Source organism: Vitis riparia, chromosome 18, assembly GCF_004353265.1.
Source record: "Vitis riparia cultivar Riparia Gloire de Montpellier isolate 1030 chromosome 18, EGFV_Vit.rip_1.0, whole genome shotgun sequence".
Classification (NCBI taxonomy): Eukaryota; Viridiplantae; Streptophyta; class Magnoliopsida; order Vitales; family Vitaceae; genus Vitis; species Vitis riparia.
The window spans coordinates 11,508,170-11,530,952 of record NC_048448.1 but is presented as its reverse complement, the minus strand read 5'-3'; the positions used below and the strand labels follow the sequence as shown (position 1 = coordinate 11,530,952).

At 32.5% G+C, this 22,783-nt stretch overlaps 3 protein-coding genes across 3 annotated transcripts; 1 reads left to right on the top strand and 2 right to left on the bottom strand.

Moving 5' to 3' along the window:
- Window positions 1-1,441: 1,441 nt before the first annotated feature.
- LOC117907959 (lon protease 2-like) lies at window positions 1,442-2,729 on the bottom strand. The gene has a single exon (XM_034821647.1). It carries the CDS (start codon window positions 2,547-2,549, stop codon window positions 1,695-1,697), a length of 855 nt encoding a protein of 284 aa, XP_034677538.1. The 5' UTR covers window positions 2,550-2,729; the 3' UTR covers window positions 1,442-1,694.
- An 8,017-nt stretch (window positions 2,730-10,746) lies between these two features.
- Window positions 10,747-13,538, top strand: LOC117906095 (thioredoxin H-type-like). Its single transcript, XM_034819044.1, has 3 exons — window positions 10,747-10,957; window positions 12,973-13,095; window positions 13,220-13,538. Exons 1-3 carry the CDS (start codon window positions 10,871-10,873, stop codon window positions 13,352-13,354), a joined length of 345 nt encoding a protein of 114 aa, XP_034674935.1. The 5' UTR covers window positions 10,747-10,870; the 3' UTR covers window positions 13,355-13,538.
- Window positions 13,539-13,863: 325 nt separating this feature from the next.
- LOC117906094 (beta-galactosidase 5-like) lies at window positions 13,864-20,546 on the bottom strand. Its single transcript, XM_034819043.1, has 19 exons — window positions 20,216-20,546; window positions 20,022-20,117; window positions 19,788-19,900; window positions 19,582-19,648; window positions 19,281-19,373; window positions 18,954-19,097; window positions 18,571-18,659; window positions 18,376-18,481; window positions 18,200-18,287; window positions 17,727-17,845; window positions 17,455-17,619; window positions 17,039-17,217; window positions 16,244-16,353; window positions 15,976-16,085; window positions 15,635-15,745; window positions 15,428-15,541; window positions 15,134-15,336; window positions 14,654-14,990; window positions 13,864-14,528 (listed from the first exon to the last, which is right to left on the bottom strand). Exons 1-19 carry the CDS (start codon window positions 20,387-20,389, stop codon window positions 14,382-14,384), a joined length of 2,565 nt encoding a protein of 854 aa, XP_034674934.1. The 5' UTR covers window positions 20,390-20,546; the 3' UTR covers window positions 13,864-14,381.
- Window positions 20,547-22,783: the final 2,237 nt, after the last annotated feature.

Here is a 22,783-nt window from a genome sequence, read left to right as displayed (position 1 = left end):
AAACACTAAACAAAATATATTCCAAATCACCTAAAATTTATTCTTAAAAATAACCGATTTTCAAAAAAAAAAAAATCTTAAAAAATTATTTTCTTTTTTCTGAGTAAAAAATTATTTTTCTATTTTAAAAAATAAACAATTATTTCTAAACTTTTTTCTAACGGGATCATAGTTATTTCGAAACAATTTTTTTTTTTTTTCTATTTTATAAGATAGAAAGGCGCATAATGACATTGCGACTTAAGGTTAACTTCTTTTTAAAAAAAAAAAAAAACACCTGTCGCCTATCATACTTAATTTTATTATTATTATTATTATATCTGGACCCCGAAACTTCAAAATGAAGAAGTCGAATTGTGTATACAAGGGATATAGCAGGCATATTGAAATTGGATGGGATCGCCTAAGACAATTGTCATAAAATAGGAGGACAAGCTAAATACAAGCTCAGTTTTCTTTAACCGATAGCAAGCTATCCAAGTATTTGGTTAACACTTGAAAGGTTCCCATGGCCCAATTCAGACCTTATTGCTTCAATCAGGCTTAGTAAAGAACCTTTTTAATAACCCTTCAATCCTAACTCGGCAGAAAAGCACACCATTCTGTTCTTCCCAACTTGGACATGAAGCTACTCCTAGGGCTTTAACTTATGTTCCAACAAAACAGCAAACCAGTGCAAATGAAAACCAACTTAAAGTGCAGAAAGAAAGGCAGGCAAAGGAGGGCATGATTCTAGGATTCTATATATCACAGGGTAGGCATCTGTGCTGCAACATGCTTAAATTAAGGTGCAAGCAATGACAATCTACATAGACAATTGGCAGAAATTCCTCTTAACACAGCCATCTGATTGACATCCACTGGATCACAAAGGGCAGTTGCCTCTTTGTGAGTACATCTTAAAAAAGGGGAAACTGAAATTTAAACATCAATAAAGACATCTTTCAGAAACACCCCACTGTTTGAACACCAATAAATTAAAAAGGGGCATGGGTGCTGTGGTGACCCAACAAGTTATGTATTTTATATACACCATACTATTGTCCCATCTATGGGAAAGGGGAAAAAAAGGGAGAGGTTGCTGCACAAGCGAGTGTGGAGCTGAGTATCATGCTATGATCACAGAATTACTGATCAGTGATCTCATTATGGGTTTTTCTTTTTCTTTGCTCACACTAAGCGTCACTATAAGACACTCCTTGATTGATTTTTCAAATTCACTGCTACATGTTTGCTTTGATAAGCTGGAGAAAGTCTTAGCTAATAGATTTCTAGTCATGTAAAGTCCTCTATATATGCCTCTATTTTATTGTAATTTAGCAATACAAAATTGGATTGAAAATTCCTAATGAACCCAATTCCAAGAAAAGCTAATTGATATACCCCTTAGATTTGCTCTGATATCCCAGGGCTGGGGAGATAGAAAGAATAAAAACTGTTGTTTCTCAAAGAAACCAAAGAAAGAACCGTTAACTAAGCAAGAAATATAAACATATATGAACAGTAATATCTCAGGGTATATGACTAAGAAACTAGAGTATGCATATAGGATTAGACATCAAAATTTACAGGTTCATAACCCTTGGGTTGCAATAAGCAAAGAGTATGCAATGGTACCTATATTTTAACATTGCCTTCCCTCTGTGTCCTCAATCAACAAAGAACCCTCTTCCACCTTTGCCCAATTCACCCATTCACGAAGATGCAAATACGTCTTTCACCGCCGATGCTGCCGTCAAGTAATTCAGGGTATTCTTCAAGGTTTCCTTCTCCCTTTTCAACCTCGCAGATGTATCCTCCAATTCCAGTAATGCCTGCTGCTCCCTCGGCGCGCCTTCGAACGTACTACCAACAAAGAACGAGAACGGCGTCGGGAACAAGTTCCGGCGCAAATCTTGGGTCTCCTTTTCCGGCTTCCCATTCAATCGATTCGATAATCGAATTACGTCTTTCATATGGGTTTCGACCTCATTTGCCAACGCCTCCAAGTCCTCATCGCCGTCGCCGGAGGGCCGATCCTCCAACCACGTCACCTCTGCCACCAAATAGGGTTTGGTCCGAACCAAGTTCGTGACGCGGAACCGCTCCTGCCCTTTGCAAATGAGGAAGAACCGGTCGTCGACGAGGCGCTCGTGCTTCACAACCTCGCCGACGCATCCCACATCGGCGGTGCCGGTAGTGGCGTCGGAGTAGATGACACCGAATCGGAGATCCGTCTGTAAGAGAGTGTGCATCATCATCCGATATCGGAACTCAAAGATCTGCAATGGGAGGATGGCCCCGGGAAATAGAACCAACGGAAGAGGAAAGAGAGGGAGTTCGACGACGTCATCGGACTTGGGGGAGCCGGTGTGGTGCTTCTCGGAGAAGGAGGATGCGGAGCAGCGGAGGGAATTGGATTTCCGGCGACGGTGGTGACGGTGACGTGCAAGAGAAGGGACTGGAATGACAGAAGATGATGGGGAAAAAAATCTACAGTTAGGGTTTAAGAAGAGTTTGCGAGAGAGAGAAGAAGAAGGAGGAGAAGGAATGAGCTGAGGAAGAGCCATTGGAATGTTTGGGAGAGGAGGGGGAACAGTCTAGAGAGGGAAAAGGGAATTAGATAGAGAAAGTGACATTGTGGAGAGCAGAAGCGCAGGGCATTGATGGATTTGATACAGTGCCAGATGTGTTAATATTGAGAGTTGGAGAGTATCTGGTGGCTTAGAGGGTTCGAATAAGAGACCCAAAAATCAGAATGGCCTCTCTCTGTCTGTGTGGATAATACAGCAGGAATTTTATTTCTGTGATGGACCGATGCTGCTGGATGTGGCTTCCAACTTCCCACGTGTTTCTCTCTTATCTCCTGCTCAACTCTCACGTGCTTCATTTCTCTATTGCCCTACTTTGACTGTTAAAACAGAATATTAATAAATATATCTCCTAAAACAATCAATAATTTGTTTTTGTTAAATAATTAATTGCCCAATATAAATAGTCAATTTTTTTTTAGATAAACTAAAATTAATTTAAAAAAACTATGAATATGAATGAATAAATATTATAAAAAGGAACTTGACTTTTATAAATTAATTTTATTTTCATCAATTTAAAAATATTTTAAAATTTATCAAAAGTATGATAATTATTTCCTAAAACAACATTTAATTTTTAGGTTAATAACACCAATTGATAATTTTTTTCATTGTGAGAACTAATTTGAGATCAATAAAATAAAAAAAATTTAAAAATAAAAATATAATTAAAATTAAAAATTTTAAAGCTAAAAAAATAAAAATAAAATATTAATTCACTTCATTGAATTGGAGAAAGAGATGGAAATAAAATAAGAGTTCATATTTTATTTTGTATTTAATTTTTAAGTATTTTAGTTTTAACTACATTTTTAATTTTTAAATTTTCTTATTTTATTATTGATGTTAACTAATAAAATTTTTATTTTATTTAATTTTTTTAATATGGATTTATATAATATATGACATAAAATCATTATTAATTAAGAAATTAGAAATATTTTATTTATCATTTGAGGATTCCGTGGAGATTTTTTTTTTTTTTTTTTTTTACATATCTTATATTATATAATTAAAAATTATTAATATATTCATTTGTAAGGTACTTTTATCAATGATAAATTAATTTTTTTTATAATTTTATTTAATGTTATCAAATAAAATGATATTTTAGTAAATAATTATTTGAGTTTTGAAAAAGTGCATATATTTTTAAATGTTTTTAAATTAATGAAGGTAAAATTGATTTATAAAAGTTATGGGTACTTTTTCAAATAAAAATGGATATAACATAATTTGATATCTAACTAAGGAAAATTTAAGTCATAAAATATTTAATTCTAATTTTTCATTTAATTTTATGATTATTTACCTTCTAACGTTCAACTGCATATAATTCACGCGGCATAATTTAAATGGAAAGATTTTCTTATGTTTTCCATATTAATAAATTTCTAATTTAATACCTTTGTAACAAATATTTTAAAACATTTTCATTTTGTAAATATCATTTAATACATATAAGTTTTCAATAGATAAATAAAAATTATTCAAAAAAATCAACTATAAAGCTATATGAAATAAATTTGAAAATAACCTCTAGCAACGATAATAAATCATGAAAAATTTGCTAAGTCGTGCATATCTTCGATTGGTGGAATAGGATAGGATATGTATATGTTAAGATATCATATCCCATTGGATAATCCTAAGATATGATATCCTTATATATATACATATGTTATGAATATAATATTATATTATATTATTTATGGGATATGTTATATTATATTATATTCATATTTAATTTACAAATAAATAAATAATAATATAAAATAATATTATTTTCAATATTTAAAATGAAAATTATAACACATTCAAATATTTTTTATTTTAAAAAATAAAATTTCATTTATGTTTAACAATATTCATGCATAAAATATCTAAACGTTACAATTTTTTTATATTATGTTATTTAATATATAAAAATAATTTATATATCATATATTAATATTATTTTATAAATATTTTTTTTTAATTTTCTTTTTTATAGCATAAATTTAATTTATAAAAAAAAATTGTAAAATGAGCATATCAAAAAGTAAAAAATTGATAAAAATTAAATTTTTGATAAATGGAATATCCCATATCTTGTCATTGGATTAACATCTTTCATGTGAAAATAGATAAGTTGATTTAGGTGCACCGATTTATGGTGAAAATTTAAAAAAATAAAAAGAAGAAAAAGACATAGATTTAACATGGTTTGGCAGATTGCCTACGTCCACGAGACAGAGAAAAAGACTTTCATTATGTATCAAATTAGGGTTACATAAAAATGTATTTATACTAACCTTTAAGTAAAAAAATTTTAAAAATATCACTGAACCGTAATAGAAGGGCGTTCGCCCACAATAATAAAGATACAAGGTTCGCTCCGACATTTGTCTTATATATATATATATATATCTTTCACTTAATATGAGTCACATATTACAACAAGATAAAAAAAAATGAATAATATATTCTATTATTTTATTATATCTCATGTTTGATTGAATATAAGATAATATAAATATTAATAATTTATCTTATCTCATCACCAATTAAATATTGATAAAATATAATATCTCATCTTTTTATCTTATTATATACTATATTCGACCAACCAAATATTGTTTGAAAGGATTTTTTATTTTCAAAAACGATTTTTTCATAAAATAACCCATTGTGGACATTATTACCCTTTTTCCCAAAAACAAATGACATTTATCTCCCTTTCCCGTTTCATTTCCCTCTTATTTTTCAATTTCTAATTTTGATAACAAGTTCTTTCCATACTTCCTCCTTTATGGGATAAATTTTTCAATTAAGATAAAATCCATAACAAAGATCAACGAATAAAAATCAACGTCAAGTCTCTTCTTCAAGATACTTCATCTTTTTCTTTATTTTTTGTTAGAATTTTTCTATTTTTTATGCAGGTTTTATTTTATTTTATTTTTGTTTTTTATTATTTAATTTAAAACAACAAACAAGAATGGCCTCCTTTGCATTACATTAGTATAATTTTGAAGTAAATAAAAATAAATAAAAGAAAATAAATAAAAATCTTGAAGTAAGTATTTAATACTTCCTTTGTATTACATTAGTATAATTGTTTTTGTTCAATAACTCATTTATATATATAGAAGAAAAGGCTTAAAATGGAATATTAATAAATATACCTCCTTTTTTCAAAAAAATTTCCCATTAATTCAAAAGAAAAAAAAAACTATGAATGTGGATGAAGAAAAATTAAGTTATTTTTCAAATGGTTCTTTCATGAAAAATTGGTTCAAAAAATAAAAAGGATATAACATAATTTTAGATCTAAATATAGTAAAAATAACATATATAACTTGATTTTAGTAAGTAAATAAATAATTTTTAATTATTAAATATTTATTTTTGAATATTTATTTTATTTTATTTTATTTTATTTTTATCCTTTAAATATTCAAATAGCTATGACTCATGTAAGGTAATTCATGTCAATATTTGCTAAAAGATAAAAAATATTTTCAATTGATATTATTTATTTCAAAGTTTCCTTAAATTACTAGTTACAATGAGATAACAAATTGCCTTTTCATCCTTTTTTTTTTCTTTTGCTTTTTTTTTAACATTATTTCCAAAGCAACATTCTTTTAGTAATTCCCAAATATAAGCTTTTAAATTATTATGTTTCAAAGGATTCATCCACTTTCACTAATAAAAACATCTTTTGTTATAAAATTATAGTATCATTCATGCCTTGGAAACTTCAAATCAATTTATGAATGTTAAAATTATTTCATGTTGAGGTTGAAGATTGTTGTTATGATTAAAACACTCTAATCCTATTTTCCGAAAGCGATAATAAATCAATACAAAAAATAAAGCATAAAAAATTTACAAGATTTATAGTGGTTCACTTTCAATAATAGTGTCACATCGACTTGTAGCCGAGTTTTCACTATGATGATGCCCAAAAAAAATAAAACTCTCATAAACTGGGATACCATAAACATAATATAAATAAGGTAACTAAATCACATGTGTAAAATTCTAAAATACCATAACTTAAAAATTGATGAAAAAAAAGTAAATGAAAATTATTTGCAAGACATTAATTCCACTTTTGTTTTTATAATAATAATGGTAATTTTTTTATAATAAAAATAGTAAAATTAATTTTTAAAATTCCTTTTCGTGACTTGTTTTTATTTTCTACTTTCAAAATTTGATAATAATTTTTTTTAAAATAAAGGGATAAAATATTTTTCTTATTCCCAAGACTTTTTTCAATTTAAATATATACGTAAGAGGGATGAATTGGGTGATAAACATTTTTCACAAATAATCAATTTTAAAGAAGTTAAGAAAAGAACAATGAATAATCAAAGAATAATAATAAGAGATTGAAAGAAGAAGATTGTAGACTCTTTTATATTGTTTTGATAAACCGCTCACATTCACTCTTTTCAAACTCTTAATTGAGTAAGGTTTCTACTATCTTCAAGACTTGAACGTCAAGCCTTCAATGCATGTACTTGGATTCTAAAGTTTCAAAGGACTTTTACAATCTCTTTAGGAAATCTATCTTATTTGAACAACTTCTCTCACAAGAGTAAAGGAAGGTGAATTTATGAACTTAGTAGCAAGTTAGACTTCCAATACAAGAAAAATTAAGGACTTGAAGGTGCATGAGAGAAAATTAATAGGTCAAGGATTGAATGCACTTGGAAGAGTTTTAAATGAAAAGAAAAATGGTTTTTCAATTAAATGCAGTTCTTATCTTTATAAATGTTCTAAAACACTTTAATTCATAGTTTATTATCTTGAGGATGCCAAAACCTTCAAAAAGGGCTTAATTGGTTGAGTAACATGTTTCACGAGCAATCAATTTTATCAGTTCATGAGCTGTTGTGCATTTAATGCACTAATAGATTATTGTTGGGGGTTAGACCCTAATTGTTTGAGCAATTGATCCTTGATTGGTTGAGGCAAACTATTGGATGAGAGAGTGTGTGCAAAGTGCACCTTGACCAGTTGAGTTTAACAGATTCAATCGATTCTTTCCTACCTCAAGCATTTGTATTATAAAAAAGCTCGATTTGAGACTTGAAGCCTCTAACAACTTATGTTCAGCTTCTTAAAACTTTTAAAATAAGTTTACAAAGAATTAGACTTAGATTTTTAATTGAAAACAATAAAACATTTATTTTTTTAATGAAATTTGATATTTTAAAGTTCAAAGATAGATATTTTTAAAATGTTAAGTGCATGAAAAATTTTAGGCTCAAGTGCACTAACAAGTAATAATCTTACAAGTCTTGGGTCACTTTAAGTCATCAAAGCAACCAAATTCCTTCTAGTATTGGTCTTTTTCACGATTGCTTAAGTTTTCTTTAAATTTTTGAAAGTGAACTTAATTAAAAAGATTAATTTGATTTGAACCTTTAGTAATCTTAACTTTGTTTTATGATCATCAAAACTTGATGAGGAGAATTATTAGGAAAATAGAAATCCACATATAGCTTGTTACATTTATCCTTCTTTACCAAACTAATAATATAGGTATCTTACATATGACAAATCAATAAAAGAATTTAAAAATTATATAAAATATATAAAAATTTATTATTGTCATCATATAATTATTAAACAAGTTTTTGCTTTTTGTTTCTAAAATGAATGTTATATCTTTTTTACTTTTAAGTATGATTGAAAATAAAGCTCCCGGGTTACCTTCTGAAATGTTTAAGAATCTCTATTAGTTATTTTGTTAACTAATTTTCTCGCCTTAAGTCGTTAATAGAACTATGAATACGAGAATCACTCTTCCATAAAATCATTTTTTTTGTTTCTTGCTTGGATATGAAATATGAGACAACTTCACAAAAAAAAAAAAAAAAAAAGAATGAGAAGTTTTTTAGGATTTGAGAATGAAAGAAGGGGTGAGAGAAATTATCTAGGGCTTGTGAAGGAGAGACAAGAACACCTAAAAGAGAATGAAGCAAAATAAGTGTTGGATGGAAATAAAACAAAAGGGGCATTTTTGTCCTACTCTAGTCATTTTTTATGTTTTTTGAGGGATGTGTTACTTTTGCAAATACTCGTGTTATTTTAACCCATTTAACCAAGTAATCCTTTGAAATTGTATTTTCTCTTTGCCCACTTCAAGGGGGATCTTGTCCGTTTCCATTTTTTTTTTTATTGTCCACTTCAAGTTCATCCAAGGTAGTGGATGGACTTTCCACCTGTTTTTTTGGAACTTTGTTTTTTTTTTGGTTTTTTAAAAAAGGGGGTGTGTTTTTTTAACCATAGCCAGAGAACATTTTTTTTTTGTTTTATTTATTTAATTTTTTCAAAAATTGGGTTTGTTTGAACCACATCTAGAAAACATATTTATTTTGTTTGTTTATCTTTTCATAAACTTATATTTTTTGGCATCAAATGCAAAAAATGATTTATTTATTTATTTGTTTTCTTGAAACTACATCCATAAAAAGTTTATTATTATTATTATTATTTTCAGAAATTCCACTATGATAAATAGAGAAAACAAACAAAAAATAAAAAAAAATAAAAGTTAGAAAACAACCTAGGACTTTGATACCGATGACAAAAAATAAGGCTTTTGAATTATTTTTTGACATGTCCGAGAGTTTTCATTAGTTGTTTTACTGATTAATTTTCTCACCTTAAGTCATAGATAAAACTATATGAAAATCACTTTATTTCCAAAAAATATCATTACTTATGTTTTTTAGAAATATGAATTATATTTCTTTCTGAGAAAAAAATAACTTTTATTTTTAAAAAATAAGAATTATGTTTCTTTCATAGAAAGAGAGAGAATCTTACTTAAAAAAAGAGAATTATTTATTATTTATTTATTTTAATAGTGGTAGTTTTTGGGCAATTTTAAAACTACAAAAAATTGTTCCCCTCAATTCACTTAGGCACACAAACCCAACTCTAACAAAGTAAAACCCTACTATTCATTTGATTAAAAAACAAACTTAATTCAACAAGATGTACATCCATCCATCACAGTAAAAATCATTTATTATAATCAAATAATGATATTTTTTTATATTTAAATTTATATATTCTCATTTAATATTTGATTCTAATTTTACCATTTTACTTAAGATGATAAAAAACAACGGTTAATCACTACGATGTAGTATTAAATGGTCAAATATAATATTTTGACAAAAAAAAACATGAAATGCTAATTATTTAAAATTTATATTTTATAAACTTGAATTACCATTTTATAATTTTTTTTTTTCATATGAATGTATGTTTTTTCTTCTTAATTTTCAAATCCCCATATTCTACAGACTAAATTTAAAAATATTAAAATCTGAAATATACTTCCTGTTTCTATTCTTAAAATATACATTATTTGTAGAAATTAAAGAAATAATTAAAAAGAATCCACAAGCGTTTCGAGATCTTAATTTAGAAAAAAAACGTCTGCGTTTTTTTCAAGGGAAAAAGGCAACATCCATGTGAGAGAGTTGTCTATTTCGCTGACAAAAATGGACCCTGCGGAAAAAATTCATGTCGATAGACACGGGTGAGTAAAACACAGACACCTCATATTTTTTTTTGGATCCTTTGAGGACACGTGTATAAATTTCAAAACAAATAAATTTATTTATTTATTAGTGGACGTGGAAGATGTATTCATTTTTATTTGAAGATTGGAAATGTTTATTTTTATTTATATATATAAATATAAAGTAAATTTTATTTTCAAGAAATTTAAAATAGAATATGAGAGAAATTAAATAAAAAAAGAGAAATAAAATTTAAAATCAATAAATTATTTTTATATATTATTATAAATTCATTTAATTTATTTTAAATTATTTTATACAAATATTAAATAATTTTAAAATATATAAAATTTTTAATAATTTTAATTATATTTAATTTCGTTTATTTTTAAGTCAATTTTTTTATTCGGACTAATGTCTGAAATTCATATCTAAATTTTAAACGGAAATGTATTAGGAATTTAGAAAAAAAAAAAGGCGCACGGAATTCAAGAAGTGGTAGGGGCGATAGAAAGACTGATAGGTGAGACCGTGAGATCTGCCCATACGTCAGAAGCAACGTTTTTGAATTTGCAAGAAAGCGGAACCGCCTTTTCACATGATGCATTCCCGTAATAAACGCAAGACTGGTTGGTTCTTGTTTATCTATATATAGAGGGCGAGCAGAAATCTAAACTTCAGAGGAGAGGTATCCGAAATTTAGAGGAAAAATCTTGCTGTAACTTTGGGGGAACGAGCCTTGTGAGAGAGAATTGAGAAATGGCGGAAGAGGGACAAGTTGTCGGTTGCCACAGTGTGGAATCGTGGAAGGAGCAATTCCAGCATGGAATAGAGTCCAAGAAACTGGTATTTTATTTTATTTTTTGGTATTTTGCATTTTGATTTTTGACGTCTACCGATTTTTGGTGTAATCCTGTTGTGATTTTTTGTCAATGTGATTTCTCCTGATTTTGTGATGGGGTTCCTTGAGACGATGGGAGTGAAATTATTTTGGGTCTGTTTGTTCTTTTTATTGGTCTCTTTTTTAGGTTTTCAGTATAGATCTATGTGATACTCTCTGTTTTTTGTTCTTCTACCTGCTTTCATTAATTCATGCTTTCAAATGGTGGGAACTAAATGGTTTAGGATTATATTTGTGGGAGTATGTGTGGATTGGGTGGCAGATGAGGAGACTGCTATTGGGAAATAAAGTTGGGGGATGTAGGAAGAATCTGCAAATTTTGGGATGTATCTGGGGTGGGAAAAGCATTGAACTTGCCCGGAAATTTTGCAAACAATGCGGTTATTATTCATAAATCTATAATATTGGGTTGTATCCTGCTAGAAGTACTTCCAAAGCGGCAACCCACTTACCGGGGATGTTGGGATCAGAGGGTGGAGAGAGTTCTTGTCAGATTCCTATCCTCTTGACCCTATTTGTTTTTCTGTTATTGTATGAACCTCTTGAGATATTCTTATAAAACCCTCCCAATAATTGTTTGTAATTGTAAACTTCTTACCAACTCACTCATATTTTCTATTCAGACAGCTAGTTTGAAGATTTCCAGCATTGATGATTTGAAGTTACATGGGTAAAATATATTTGATGTTCATCTCATGTTTGTTGGGGATCTGAAGTTATCTGAAGGATGAAATATATTTGAAATAAGTTGCAATGTAAAGACCCTAAAGCATCTACTGTTCATTATTTTGGAAAAAATTGAAAACTTATTAGTTTTGTTCAACCTAGGAAAAACACCAATCTGGTAAAAGATAACAAGATCTTCTCACCCTTGGTCTTGATACCTCGATGGTCATGAGACGGGTCATATGCTTGAGTACTAGTTGAGTTGCTATAATTCATATGCTTAAGTCTTTTATAGCCTAGATGCTTAAACCTCGCTGGATCCTACCTAAAAGAAACTCTCTCCTCCCAAGCTGGGAAAACTTATAATTCCTTTCTTGACTTCTGTTTAGTATCTCCCTGTTTATGTAACTTTGCATAATTTACCTGTTTGATGTATTTGCCTTTTATAGTTGGCTAAGAATTTACCCTGAGATTTGTTAATTCCATTCCTTTTGGGCCTTACTGCTTGTAATAGTAAATTCCCACAAAAAGGATATGCTTCCTTTGTTCTTTACTGAACCTTCTCAGTTTCCTTTTTTTATTGAAAATTGAAAACCACCCAAAACTCTCCATCACTACATGGAATTAAGAACTTGAGTGGACTTGTGACTTGCAAGTTCTTGATGCCATACAGACATGGGATTCCAACAACGCCTTGATTTTATCACAACTTCAACTACATTTGCGATAATTACCACTATAGTTTTGGTTTCTTGTGCTAGAAGATTAGGAGGAGCTTAGTGAGAAGTATGCTCTTCTTCATTTGGTTGAGAAAGGGAGTGTAAATAGCATTACAGATGTGTCAAATTTGTGGGCTGTGTCAAGAGTGGTAAAATGTCTAACTAGACAGTATTTTCATGATTATGGATGCATATGTGCAGTAATCTTTGTTTACTGTGGAAGGCTGGAAGCTTTAGGATCATATTCACACCTATATGGTTTAAGGCGAATATGAGCAAACAAGTATTATTTTTTTGTTCTTCTGTTTTCTATTTGTTTTAAAGTGCATTTTGCAGTATTAATATACTTTGCTTTAAAGAAATTTTGTACTGTTTCAAGCAGGTTTTTAAATTTCTTTTCCTGGAATGGTAGAATGACCTTGGTGCTCCGATGATCTTGAATCTTTTGAAACAATAATTATCATATCTGACTGTGTACTTGCATATGAGGTCTTTCAGCTGAGGATTTTCTTTCATCCATTTTGGCATGGGTTATTACCCTTATACCACTTTTCTTTGTTTTTGTTTAATAATAGGTGGTGGTGGATTTCACTGCTTCATGGTGTGGGCCATGTCGTGTCATTAGCCCATTTCTGGCAGAGCTTGCCAAGAAGATGCCTAATGTCATATTTCTCAAGGTGGATGTGGATGAATTGGAGGTAAATATATCTGGATGCTCGTCTATATAAAAAAAATGTTAATCTTAGGGATTACGTCATTGAATAGCATGGAATTTCTATCCTATAATTCCTTTCCTAAATACATTAGCATGTTTGTCCACAGACTGTTGCTAAGGAGTGGGAAGTGGAGGCCATGCCAACCTTTCTGTTCCTGAAAGAAGGAAACGTAGTGGACAAGGTTGTGGGTGCAAAAAGAGAAGAACTGGTGCAGAAGACAGAGAAGCATGCAACTGCTTGACTTGCAATTTGGAGATATGAACTTTCACTGCAAAATGCCACATTTATTATGGTCATTGTAACTATGCAAGTACTTGTTTGCCTGAGGCTTTGAGGCCCTGAGAGCCTCAGGGCTCTCTAAAGATAAGTGGTGTTTGTCATAAATTGATAATACAATATGTGTGTTATTTATGGTTGCTTTCTTATGTTGCGTGGTTGATGCCTGTGAGTTTCCAACTTTCCATTACCACAAAACATTATTAGCAAACAGAAGAAGGTACAGAGGGAAATGTGAATGAACCTGGCCTTGGGCCCTTGGCTGAGGAGAAGCACGTTGCTAATGTGCACAAAACTTTTATGCCACTGTCTGGAAGTTTTGGTCCAGTTTGCCCCTAAAAGGATCAGCAACAGGACTTGGCATGATGTACTTAACTACAAATATTGATCTCGCTTCAGATGTCATCTTAGCAATTTAATAATGCAAAAGAACCTCAGTAGGGCAGGGCCTACCCAATATTTTGGAGCCAAGGATGACTGCAAAATTGAATGGGTTCGTACGAACATAGATTGGATTACATACCACCAAATTTTGCAATTCTATATAGCCAACAATGAAGAACATAGCCGACAAAGTCTTAACATTTCTTTATCCTAGAGAAATACCTACTGCAGAAAACATTGGTAACAATGAAAACAAGGTAAATATTCATCTGGAATTCAATAGAGAGCCCTTGCTCTGGTGTCTTTCATCAATCACACCTCCAGAAGCAATAATTTAGACCCCACCTTCATTGCGCCCAAAGAATATTTCACTCAAACGCATTATCTTCAACACACATTATTCTCGGGGCTCCATTTCTAGTCAAAACTAATAATTTACTGACCTATCTTGTAAATATGAATATGAATCACACCAATGTAGTTGAAGGACCTTTGCCTGTAATTTCACCCCCTTTATTCCATGTGCTTCTTGCTCCACGACTTGCTGTAGTGTATAAATAACCATAATTACACCAGGAAGTTGCTTGAATCCTTCTTTTGCAGACATCTCATCTTGAATCAGGTTGAGTGGTTGTTGTTACCGTAGGGGAACAAGCAGCTTCGACAGATAACCGTTTTAGTACATTAGGACATGGGTCAGCCCCAAAGTAACTGTTGGATATGGGGACCGAGCATTTCTCTTGCCCTATGCAATTCTGCAACATAATGATTTGAAAGATTTACATTAGTACAAATTTTTTCATGCATGAATTCACAATTTAAGTTTTCGATAATGCAAGTATGCATATGTATAGAACTGGTTGAAGTTGGGAATAAGTACCTTCTCTAAGATGGCTTGAGAGTTTGGTGCATGGCAGGTTCCTTTCTGGAAACTTCCACAGGTTCCAGAAGGAGTTCCAAAACTTGCAAACATAATGGTTGATATGGACTGCCCTGGGGCACATTGCAGGTGCACACTGGCCTGATGAAGTTCTTCTGATTTGCTAGGGCTTTCAGTATGCCAATTCTCTAGAGTTGGGTGGTGTTCATTAGCATCGGCACAAACACTCTTCATTGCTCTCTTCATAAGAGCTATCTTTGATGCATCACCACCAAGTTCTTCAAAAATTATCAACAAATTTTGTGTTGGCTTCAACCAAGACCTTGGAACATGATACCTGAAAATTCCAAAAGTTAAATAAACAAGCTACAAGTACAAAATGTTTGATAGATCAAGCCTGTTCTATATTCTTATCCCAGCTTCATTTTGGTGGGTTTGATCTGAAGACGAAAGGCTGATGTTGAGAAGTTAGTTTATTACCATCTTTGGGTTGGATGACCGCAACCATGCTGACACTTTGGGGGTCGGTATGTTCCAGAGTAGCTACAAACATTGCAGTCACCTTTTGCGTAAGCCATCCAATATCTTCCAATGCTCTGCCCATTGATCCAAACTTGACCCTTTCCCATGCTCCGCATGTCCAAAGCCAATGGCTCATCTCCTTCAGGTGCATTGAAATAAGCCTACAAGTTTCCAGTAGACAAATAACATAAATGCCTGAAAAAATTAAATTCTGATTCTGCTACTTAATCCATTGCCCACTTCTATTCTTACCTTATGCCATTTTAAAGGCTGCTGACCTTGGGCAGCAAGTGACCCTCGAACCCACTCAACTGCTGAGACTCCATTTGGGGAGACCAGATTCATTGCCTCTCCTTTCAGGCCAACCTGTTTAAGAAAAGATGCAGTGAGACATATAACAGACAAAACCAACAACTTGTACAAATATACAATCTACAACAACTTTTTTTTTTTCCAGACCTGGTAAGACCACTTCTGCCATGATAAATCCCTCTTTCCTTGGTCAATACCATGAAGCAAAACTGGACCTAGGATTCCTGTCTTCCATGTCTCAAAATGCAATCCCACATTCTTGAACAATAATACAAGAATTTTCAGTCAGTAACTGAAACAATATTTTTGTTACATCATTTAAAGCATAAATTTTTAAATGATTCAATTGACTTGGCTTAGGTTTGGCTTCTGGTTGCCCAGTCTGATGAAACCAAAGAGTCAGGCAATGGCCCCTGCAAGTTGTGTTTTCATGAAAGTTATGGCAACTACACTTGCATTCAGGTGCTGCATGTGGAAACAGAACTAACCGGTAGTCCAACAGCTATGCTAAGCAGGGCAATTCTATTTGTTCCTGCATGTAGATTGGCTGCTCCGGTATATGTGAATTTCCTGTTCTCCCTGGTTCCGTATGCTGATCCTGCAATTAGAAGATAATTCTCAATAAAAAGTTCTAGAAATCATGAAAATCATTTTGTGACATAAGAAAGACAAGCAGCTTCATTCTGCTGATGAACTCGCAAAACATGCACCCACTCCATGTCATCTTCTATAGGAAAACATAATTTAGTAACACACCTGAATACTGTCCATTGATAAAGACATGAACAGCGTGGCCTTTAGATTGCACAGTGAGGGTTGGAGTTTGACCTCTTCGTAGAAATGATTCCGATGAGTCAATGTTGACACTGAAATAAAATACAATTCAGAAAATTCATGACTACAACACCAAAAAGGAAGATACCTATACCGTGAATAATCTGTTTGGTTTGAAAACAGATGTGTCTAGGATTTGATTGTGCCCACAGCTCTTAGCAGTAAACTATGATAATTTTCTCTTGAAAGACAACAGTAAACCATGCTTACTTACCAGTGGCAGTGGGCAAAAGGAGGCTAGAGAGGGACCACCTTGAATATTTATTTACAAGTCCCAGGCAGGTTTTACCATTTTGAATGTCACCTGTCTCTTGCCCCTCTAAACTCCTAATGGAGCCCATCTAATCCACATCTATGGTAGTAGAGAGTTTAGAGAAATGATTTTCTTCACTTGTCTGAACTAGGGATGTTATCCCTAAATATTGATAATCATCACCTAGTAACTCAGCCTCTTCTTGGACAAAAGACAACACAATGGAAGCAAGAGCTGGATGGCATCTTTGAACAAAATAAGGCAATATTCCAATAAAATTTATGTGCAAACAAATAAGTTTCCAACCTGAGACAATTTCTAGGGACACCTCTGGTTTTATTTGTTCAAGAAAATGTAATTTTCTAAGCAAATAGCTGATAAAATATGGCATATTTAAGCTGCATTGAACTGCAATAAGAAAAATGAGGAGATAAGCATTCCAGAATAACATAATCCAAGCTCACCTGGTCATGTACCACAGATAGTCAGTGGAATCTCTGGTGATATTTATCTGCTCCAAGAGTCCGCCAGCAGTCATTGTTCCACTGCTCCCCAGAGAAGAAATGTCTTCACCATAAGTTTCCCAAGAGTGCAACTTAGAGTTGGTTGGAAACATTCGAATATGTGAAGTTTGAACTCCAACCTAGATGAGCACAGGACAATAGTATAAGAACTTAGCTAAATTTACAGTGCAAGAGAAAGTAACAAAAGATGTATACTATCCAACAGCATACTGATATGGTCGTCTGTGATTAGTTTATTCAATGATTTGAAAAAAAAAATAATGAAAAAAAAAAAAAAAAAAGTAATTGTGGGGATACAACCCAGGCTCCAGGACAAAGAGTGAAGCAGCAAAGGGACCTACTAGAACTTTACTTACTCTTGCAGTATTAAAGACTACGGTTCTGCAATCAGGAAGGATGCTAATGGACCAAGCCGGCAAATCATAGTGCACATTATTGAAAATCACCCTTGCAGATGACTTGGGATTGTAGTTGGAGAGAAAAGCTGCACAGTTGCCTCGCCCTGAAGAGAATACATGGGCCTGGAAAATGATAACAATCAAGTTAACCATCTGTATAGGAAGATTGATTTGTTATCAAATTAACCCAATTGACAGAAGAAAATAAGCTCTGCTCAGAAAAGTTAGACCTGTTGATAGCTTCCCAATGAGATAACAGTAGGGTCCGCAGAAACTACAGCGTGTTCACATAACTTAATTGCTTTATGGAGCTCCTTCAAATGACCATATTTTGGTTGTCTGATCAAACCTAAATACAGAGATGTGGTAAGTTACATATGTAAGAGTCTAAAGTTTTAACTAACATAACCATAATGCCAGGTAACTTGATAATACACAAAAAAATTCAGTCTTAAGAGCAAATTTACTACTATTTTTGGAATAATACAAGAAAAAAATTTGAGTTTAGGGAAACATATCAATGTCAGAAGAAAATTATTGGCATTCAAGAATTATCAGGTCTAATTCAGAAATCTTGCAAAACATACGCGAAATTCATGACTGATAACCTATGGTTAGGCATGCTTGCAACTGTGTACACTCCATAACTTTCTAAATATCAGAAGAATTTCATTGTTGTACAGGCTTAGATGTCTCATCAAACCATATTCATCAATTGGAGCATCATAATCATAACTGGTTGTAATGAAAGGGCCTCCAGCAGAGCGTCCAAAATTGGTTCCTCCATGGTACTGCCACAAGCAACAAGCATAAGAACTCAACTGTACTTGCATAAACTCTTGCAGGTTATAGCTTTCAATATCATACAAGGTAACTGACCATATAGTAATTAACAAATGAGCCACCATTTTGTATGAAACGAGCAACCCCAAATGCCAAATCTTGAACTGGTCGCCGGTGAATTGTGCCACCAAACTCTGTAAACCTTCTCACAACAGGAAAAAATTGAATAGACATGAATGAATGAAAGAAATAAATTTGCATCTTGCACAATCATTTGAAACATAATGTTACCAGCCACTCCAAGCCTCTGTCCATATTCTGGGCTTGTAAGGTTTGTTTGGAGAGAAAGCATCACAGTAAAAGCCATTACATGCATTTATCTGTTAAATAGATTTGGAGCAAGAGTTTAGAATTTCCAATAATTGGAGGTAAATCTGTCAACTGAAAAATGTTGGAATTTGGTTAGAAATTCAGGAAATATTTTTTGATAGCATGAAAATTTTTACAAATAATCAACTTTAAGATAAACACTGGACAACTACAGGATCCCAACAAGGAAGTACCATAAAAGCAGTGAAAAGAATATAGAAGGCCCATTATTTTCTACGATATTAAAAAATAAATGAAAAGCAAATGAGATAGGTACTGTGAGCAAAGAGAATGAGATCTTTTACCACAGGATCTGGGGCATCATCTTCTTTGCACATCACCCATGGGACTCCTGTGTCCAATCCAACAGCCATTTTTGCAGCCCAGTTGATGTATGCATGACCAGCAGCTCCTAATTCCCTACTCTCTGGTCCGTACTCATTCTCAATCTACACAAACAAATTAAATGGGAAAAAAAAAGGTCTTGCTGGTTAGTTGAAAAGTAGAGGGCAGCTAACACATAGAATGCCCAAATCATCCTTGAAGCATTTGCTTTAGGAAGATGAGATTTGAGTTCAAAGGTATAATAATTCAAATGAGAGAAAACAAAGCCAAATACCAACAATTCATACCTGAGAAAGGATGATGGGCCCACCCTGTGATGCAAACAGGTTTTCACTCTTCATCATGTGGACAATCTTCTGAGTGAACCCTTGCATTGCCATCTTCAAAAAGGGAGAAATGAGAATGAAAAAGGAAGGAAAGTTAAAGAGTAATATTTATTCTAGAAAAGGAAAATGCTTTGAAGGTAAAATTCTCCATTAGTCATGTTATTCCCCATTATTTGCCTCTTCCATTTTCTTTTTTTCTTTTTTTCCTCCTGTTTAAGTACAGAATCTGCATAATTTCAGGAATTGAGAAAAAGGTAGATACCTTGAAAGGTTCATTATTTGTTCTGAAGCTGATACCAGGAACAAACTTCAACCAAACAGGAAATCCCCTGCACCAAAGAGAGGTTCAAACTAAGCATTGATTATATGAAAAATAGAACAAAAAACATCCCAAATGAACAAAAACCCATGTCGTATCAAGCAATTTACTCTGCACCAAAAAAAAAAAAAAAATGTTAAAGCTAGTACCCGAAGTTCCATTCTGCACAAACATAGGGTCCAATCCGGAGATGAACATAGAGCCCTACTTTCTGCACAGTCTTAATGAACCGCACCAGATCGTATCTCCCCTCAAAATTATACTGAAATTAAGCCACAAAAAAGAACAACCTTAAAATCTGATAATCTAGAGTTAAACAACAAAAAGTGAGCAGCGTGCATTGTAGTATCAAGAAGAGGAAATGGGGAGATCTGAAACACTACATTCCCAGGAGAAGGCTCATGAACATTCCAGAAAATATAGGTGTCGATGACATCTAAGCCTCCATCTTTAGCCTTCCGTATAAGATCTTCCCACATCTACAACAAACCCATTTCAGAACAACATGAAAATATCACAAAAATCCACAAAAATATCCGCAAATTTACAGGGAAAAAAACTAAAGGAGGGGAAGTACATCAGGGGTGCTTCTGGGGTAGTGTATAGAGCCGGAGATGAGGATTCTCCTTTGCCCATTGATGACAATGGCCTTCTTATCGTAGGTAACGCTACATTGGATCAGCTGAGAATGCAGAAACATCAATGGCACGAAGAAGAAGATGAACAGCTTGGAGACTGAGCTAGTCTCCATTTCTCCTCTACTTTCTCTCTAGGTGTTTTTAACTTGGAACAAGATCACTGAACCGAAATGTATGAAGAAAGCGAGAGAAGGAGCTGTGAGTATGTGATTTACAGCTCTGAAGAAAAAGCAAGCATTGCTCTTGGATTCTTATAATAACAGAAGTGGCCAACCATATATGAACTGCTTCATACAGCTAAAGAAGACCGACTTCTGAATGAAGATAGAGAAAATAAAATAAAATAAAATAAAATAATTTACCACAGCCTCTTGTAATTTGGCAGATAGCTAACAAAAGACTGTAATTAGTAATTACTCCTTCACCCCCGAAAAAGCTTTCATTTCTGCTACCACCAGTAAATTAAAATTTCAAATTCTCTTTTTAGCTTTTTGACTAAAGAAAAAGCTATTGGAATTTTGGAACTATACCTCTCCCTCCGATTCTTTCAAACAAAATTTCTCCTCTTCCCATTTGGATTTTTTTTTATTTAATTTTTTGCTTTTATAAATGTGATATGAGAAATTTTCCCGTATTATATAAGTATATATCATTTTTAATCCTATAAATATGTTTTTAAAATCATGAGTGTCATTAACTCCAAAGCAAATAATATTTATATAGTTTGTGGTATCATAGTTGATTTTCGAGTTTGTTTGATTCTTCAAAAAATATTTATCTATTTGATCTTATAATCTCATAATCTCATAACATACAAACCATAAGAATCTTTTAGGTGTAGAACGAATAATATTTACACGGTTTAAAAAAAGAATATTTGACAACTTATTAATAAAAAAATATTTTTTATTTATTCTTATGTTTTAAAACTATTTAAAAAAATAATTATAAAAATATAAAGAATAATTAAAAAATATTATGAGTAAAAAATTATTTTTTAAAAATATTTTAAGTTCTTAAATCAACTTTTATCAACAAATATAATAATTTTTAAAAATAAAATCATTATTTTTCTTTCCCACTATCAAAAGCTTAGCATTTTAGATTTAAGAATGACAGTTTTTAAACTTGATCATCTTTAGAAGTGGTAGAAGAATATATATGGGGTACGCTCCAAATTCTTGAGGACAAGGTGACAATGAAAGCGTCATGATTATAGAATGAGTTGGAAAGCCACAACCAATGCAGCCTTGGTAAATACTTCTAGGGTGCCACAATCCTTAACTAAGCTGGCCCACCTTTGACCATACTCACTCTTAAGTCTTAAACCATAAATCTTATTTTGAATATTTTCTACATTTCTAATTTCACTGAGATTTCCTCAGAGTAAAAATAAAATTAAAAAGAGGAAAAGGCCCACACCTTATCATCGACAACGACCTTCTCTATGATTGGCATGGTGACAAATGGTATCCTTGGTGTCCCTCTTTGCCGCACAAAAGTCTACTCCGTATGGGCGATGCGCCTGCTCCCATGTGATTCCTCTTCCTATTAAAATTTTGATTTATGCTCTGGCCTCCACTCTCCACCATATTTTCTAAACCTTATTCTTTTTTCTCATGAATCATTATCATTTTGTCTCTTAGCGTCCGGTTCACTCATCATTTAACATTTTACCTCGACACCCCTGCGTTTCAGGGGCCATGGAAGAGAACTTGTGCAACTGATGGCATGAACTCGAACACGGGGGGGCCTTCCATCTCGATAAGCGAGTCACGGAAATTATGAATTCTCTTTGTAAGAATCAAAGTGGTCATGTACGTCACGTGACCAGCGGATCCACTTAGGACTGAGGAATGAGGATTCAGCCATTTCCAGAATGACATGAAGGGCTTTTTTTTTATTATTATTATTATTTTTTAAATAGTCAGAGCCCAACCCAAAAACACCGGGCCTACTCGTATCATGTGAATTCATTGACAGTAGTCCACTGCTGACTATCCTACCTTCGAAGTTAAGGCATCCTCAATACTAATTAGGAGCATAATACAAAGACAACCACAACTGATCACACTCCTTTTTGTTAGCTAATACGATTGGAGGTGGTCGGAAAGAAGCACCGCCAAGGTAGGTATACTTCATTCATACTCCACTTTCACTTAAATTTAAGAAGTAAAAAAAAAAAAAGAAAGAAAAAAAATGGGTGGTGTGATTGGGCTCCAGACTTGCCGAGTGTCGGAGCCCTCCCTCAACTAATGCTTGTTGTTATCCTACATTTTCTTTCCCTTATCACCCATCCCCCATCACAATCACAAAATAATGAAGTCTATCAACTTTAGAAGACAAGTAAGAGGACTGACTTGGATTAAGAAATGAGTGGAGGATGAGATCTGAGTTGAGAAGGGGTGTCGGTGCTGTTATTAATGGTTTTTAATTGGTTGGTAATGAACTTTAATTTTGTCTTCATTTAACAGCAGGGTGGATTAGAGATAAAAAAAACAAAGGGA

Bases quoted from the DNA above. Each gene is read 5' to 3' on its own strand.
- LOC117907959 (XM_034821647.1), bottom strand. From the start codon at position 2,549: ATGGCTCTTCCTCAGCTCATTCCTTCTCCTCCTTCTTCTTCTCTCTCT.
- LOC117906095 (XM_034819044.1), top strand. From the start codon at position 10,871: ATGGCGGAAGAGGGACAAGTTGTCGGTTGCCACAGTGTGGAATCGTGG. The intron at 10,958-12,972 runs GTATTTTATTTT...GTTTAATAATAG, and splicing joins GAATAGAGTCCAAGAAACTG to GTGGTGGTGGATTTCACTGC. The intron at 13,096-13,219 runs GTAAATATATCT...GTTTGTCCACAG, and splicing joins TGGATGTGGATGAATTGGAG to ACTGTTGCTAAGGAGTGGGA.
- LOC117906094 (XM_034819043.1), bottom strand. From the start codon at position 20,389: ATGGAGACTAGCTCAGTCTCCAAGCTGTTCATCTTCTTCTTCGTGCCA. The intron at 19,649-19,787 runs GTACTAGCTTTA...TCTTTGGTGCAG, and splicing joins TGTGCAGAATGGAACTTCGG to GGGATTTCCTGTTTGGTTGA. The intron at 19,374-19,581 runs GTATCTACCTTT...CCCTTTTTGAAG, and splicing joins CAAATAATGAACCTTTCAAG to ATGGCAATGCAAGGGTTCAC.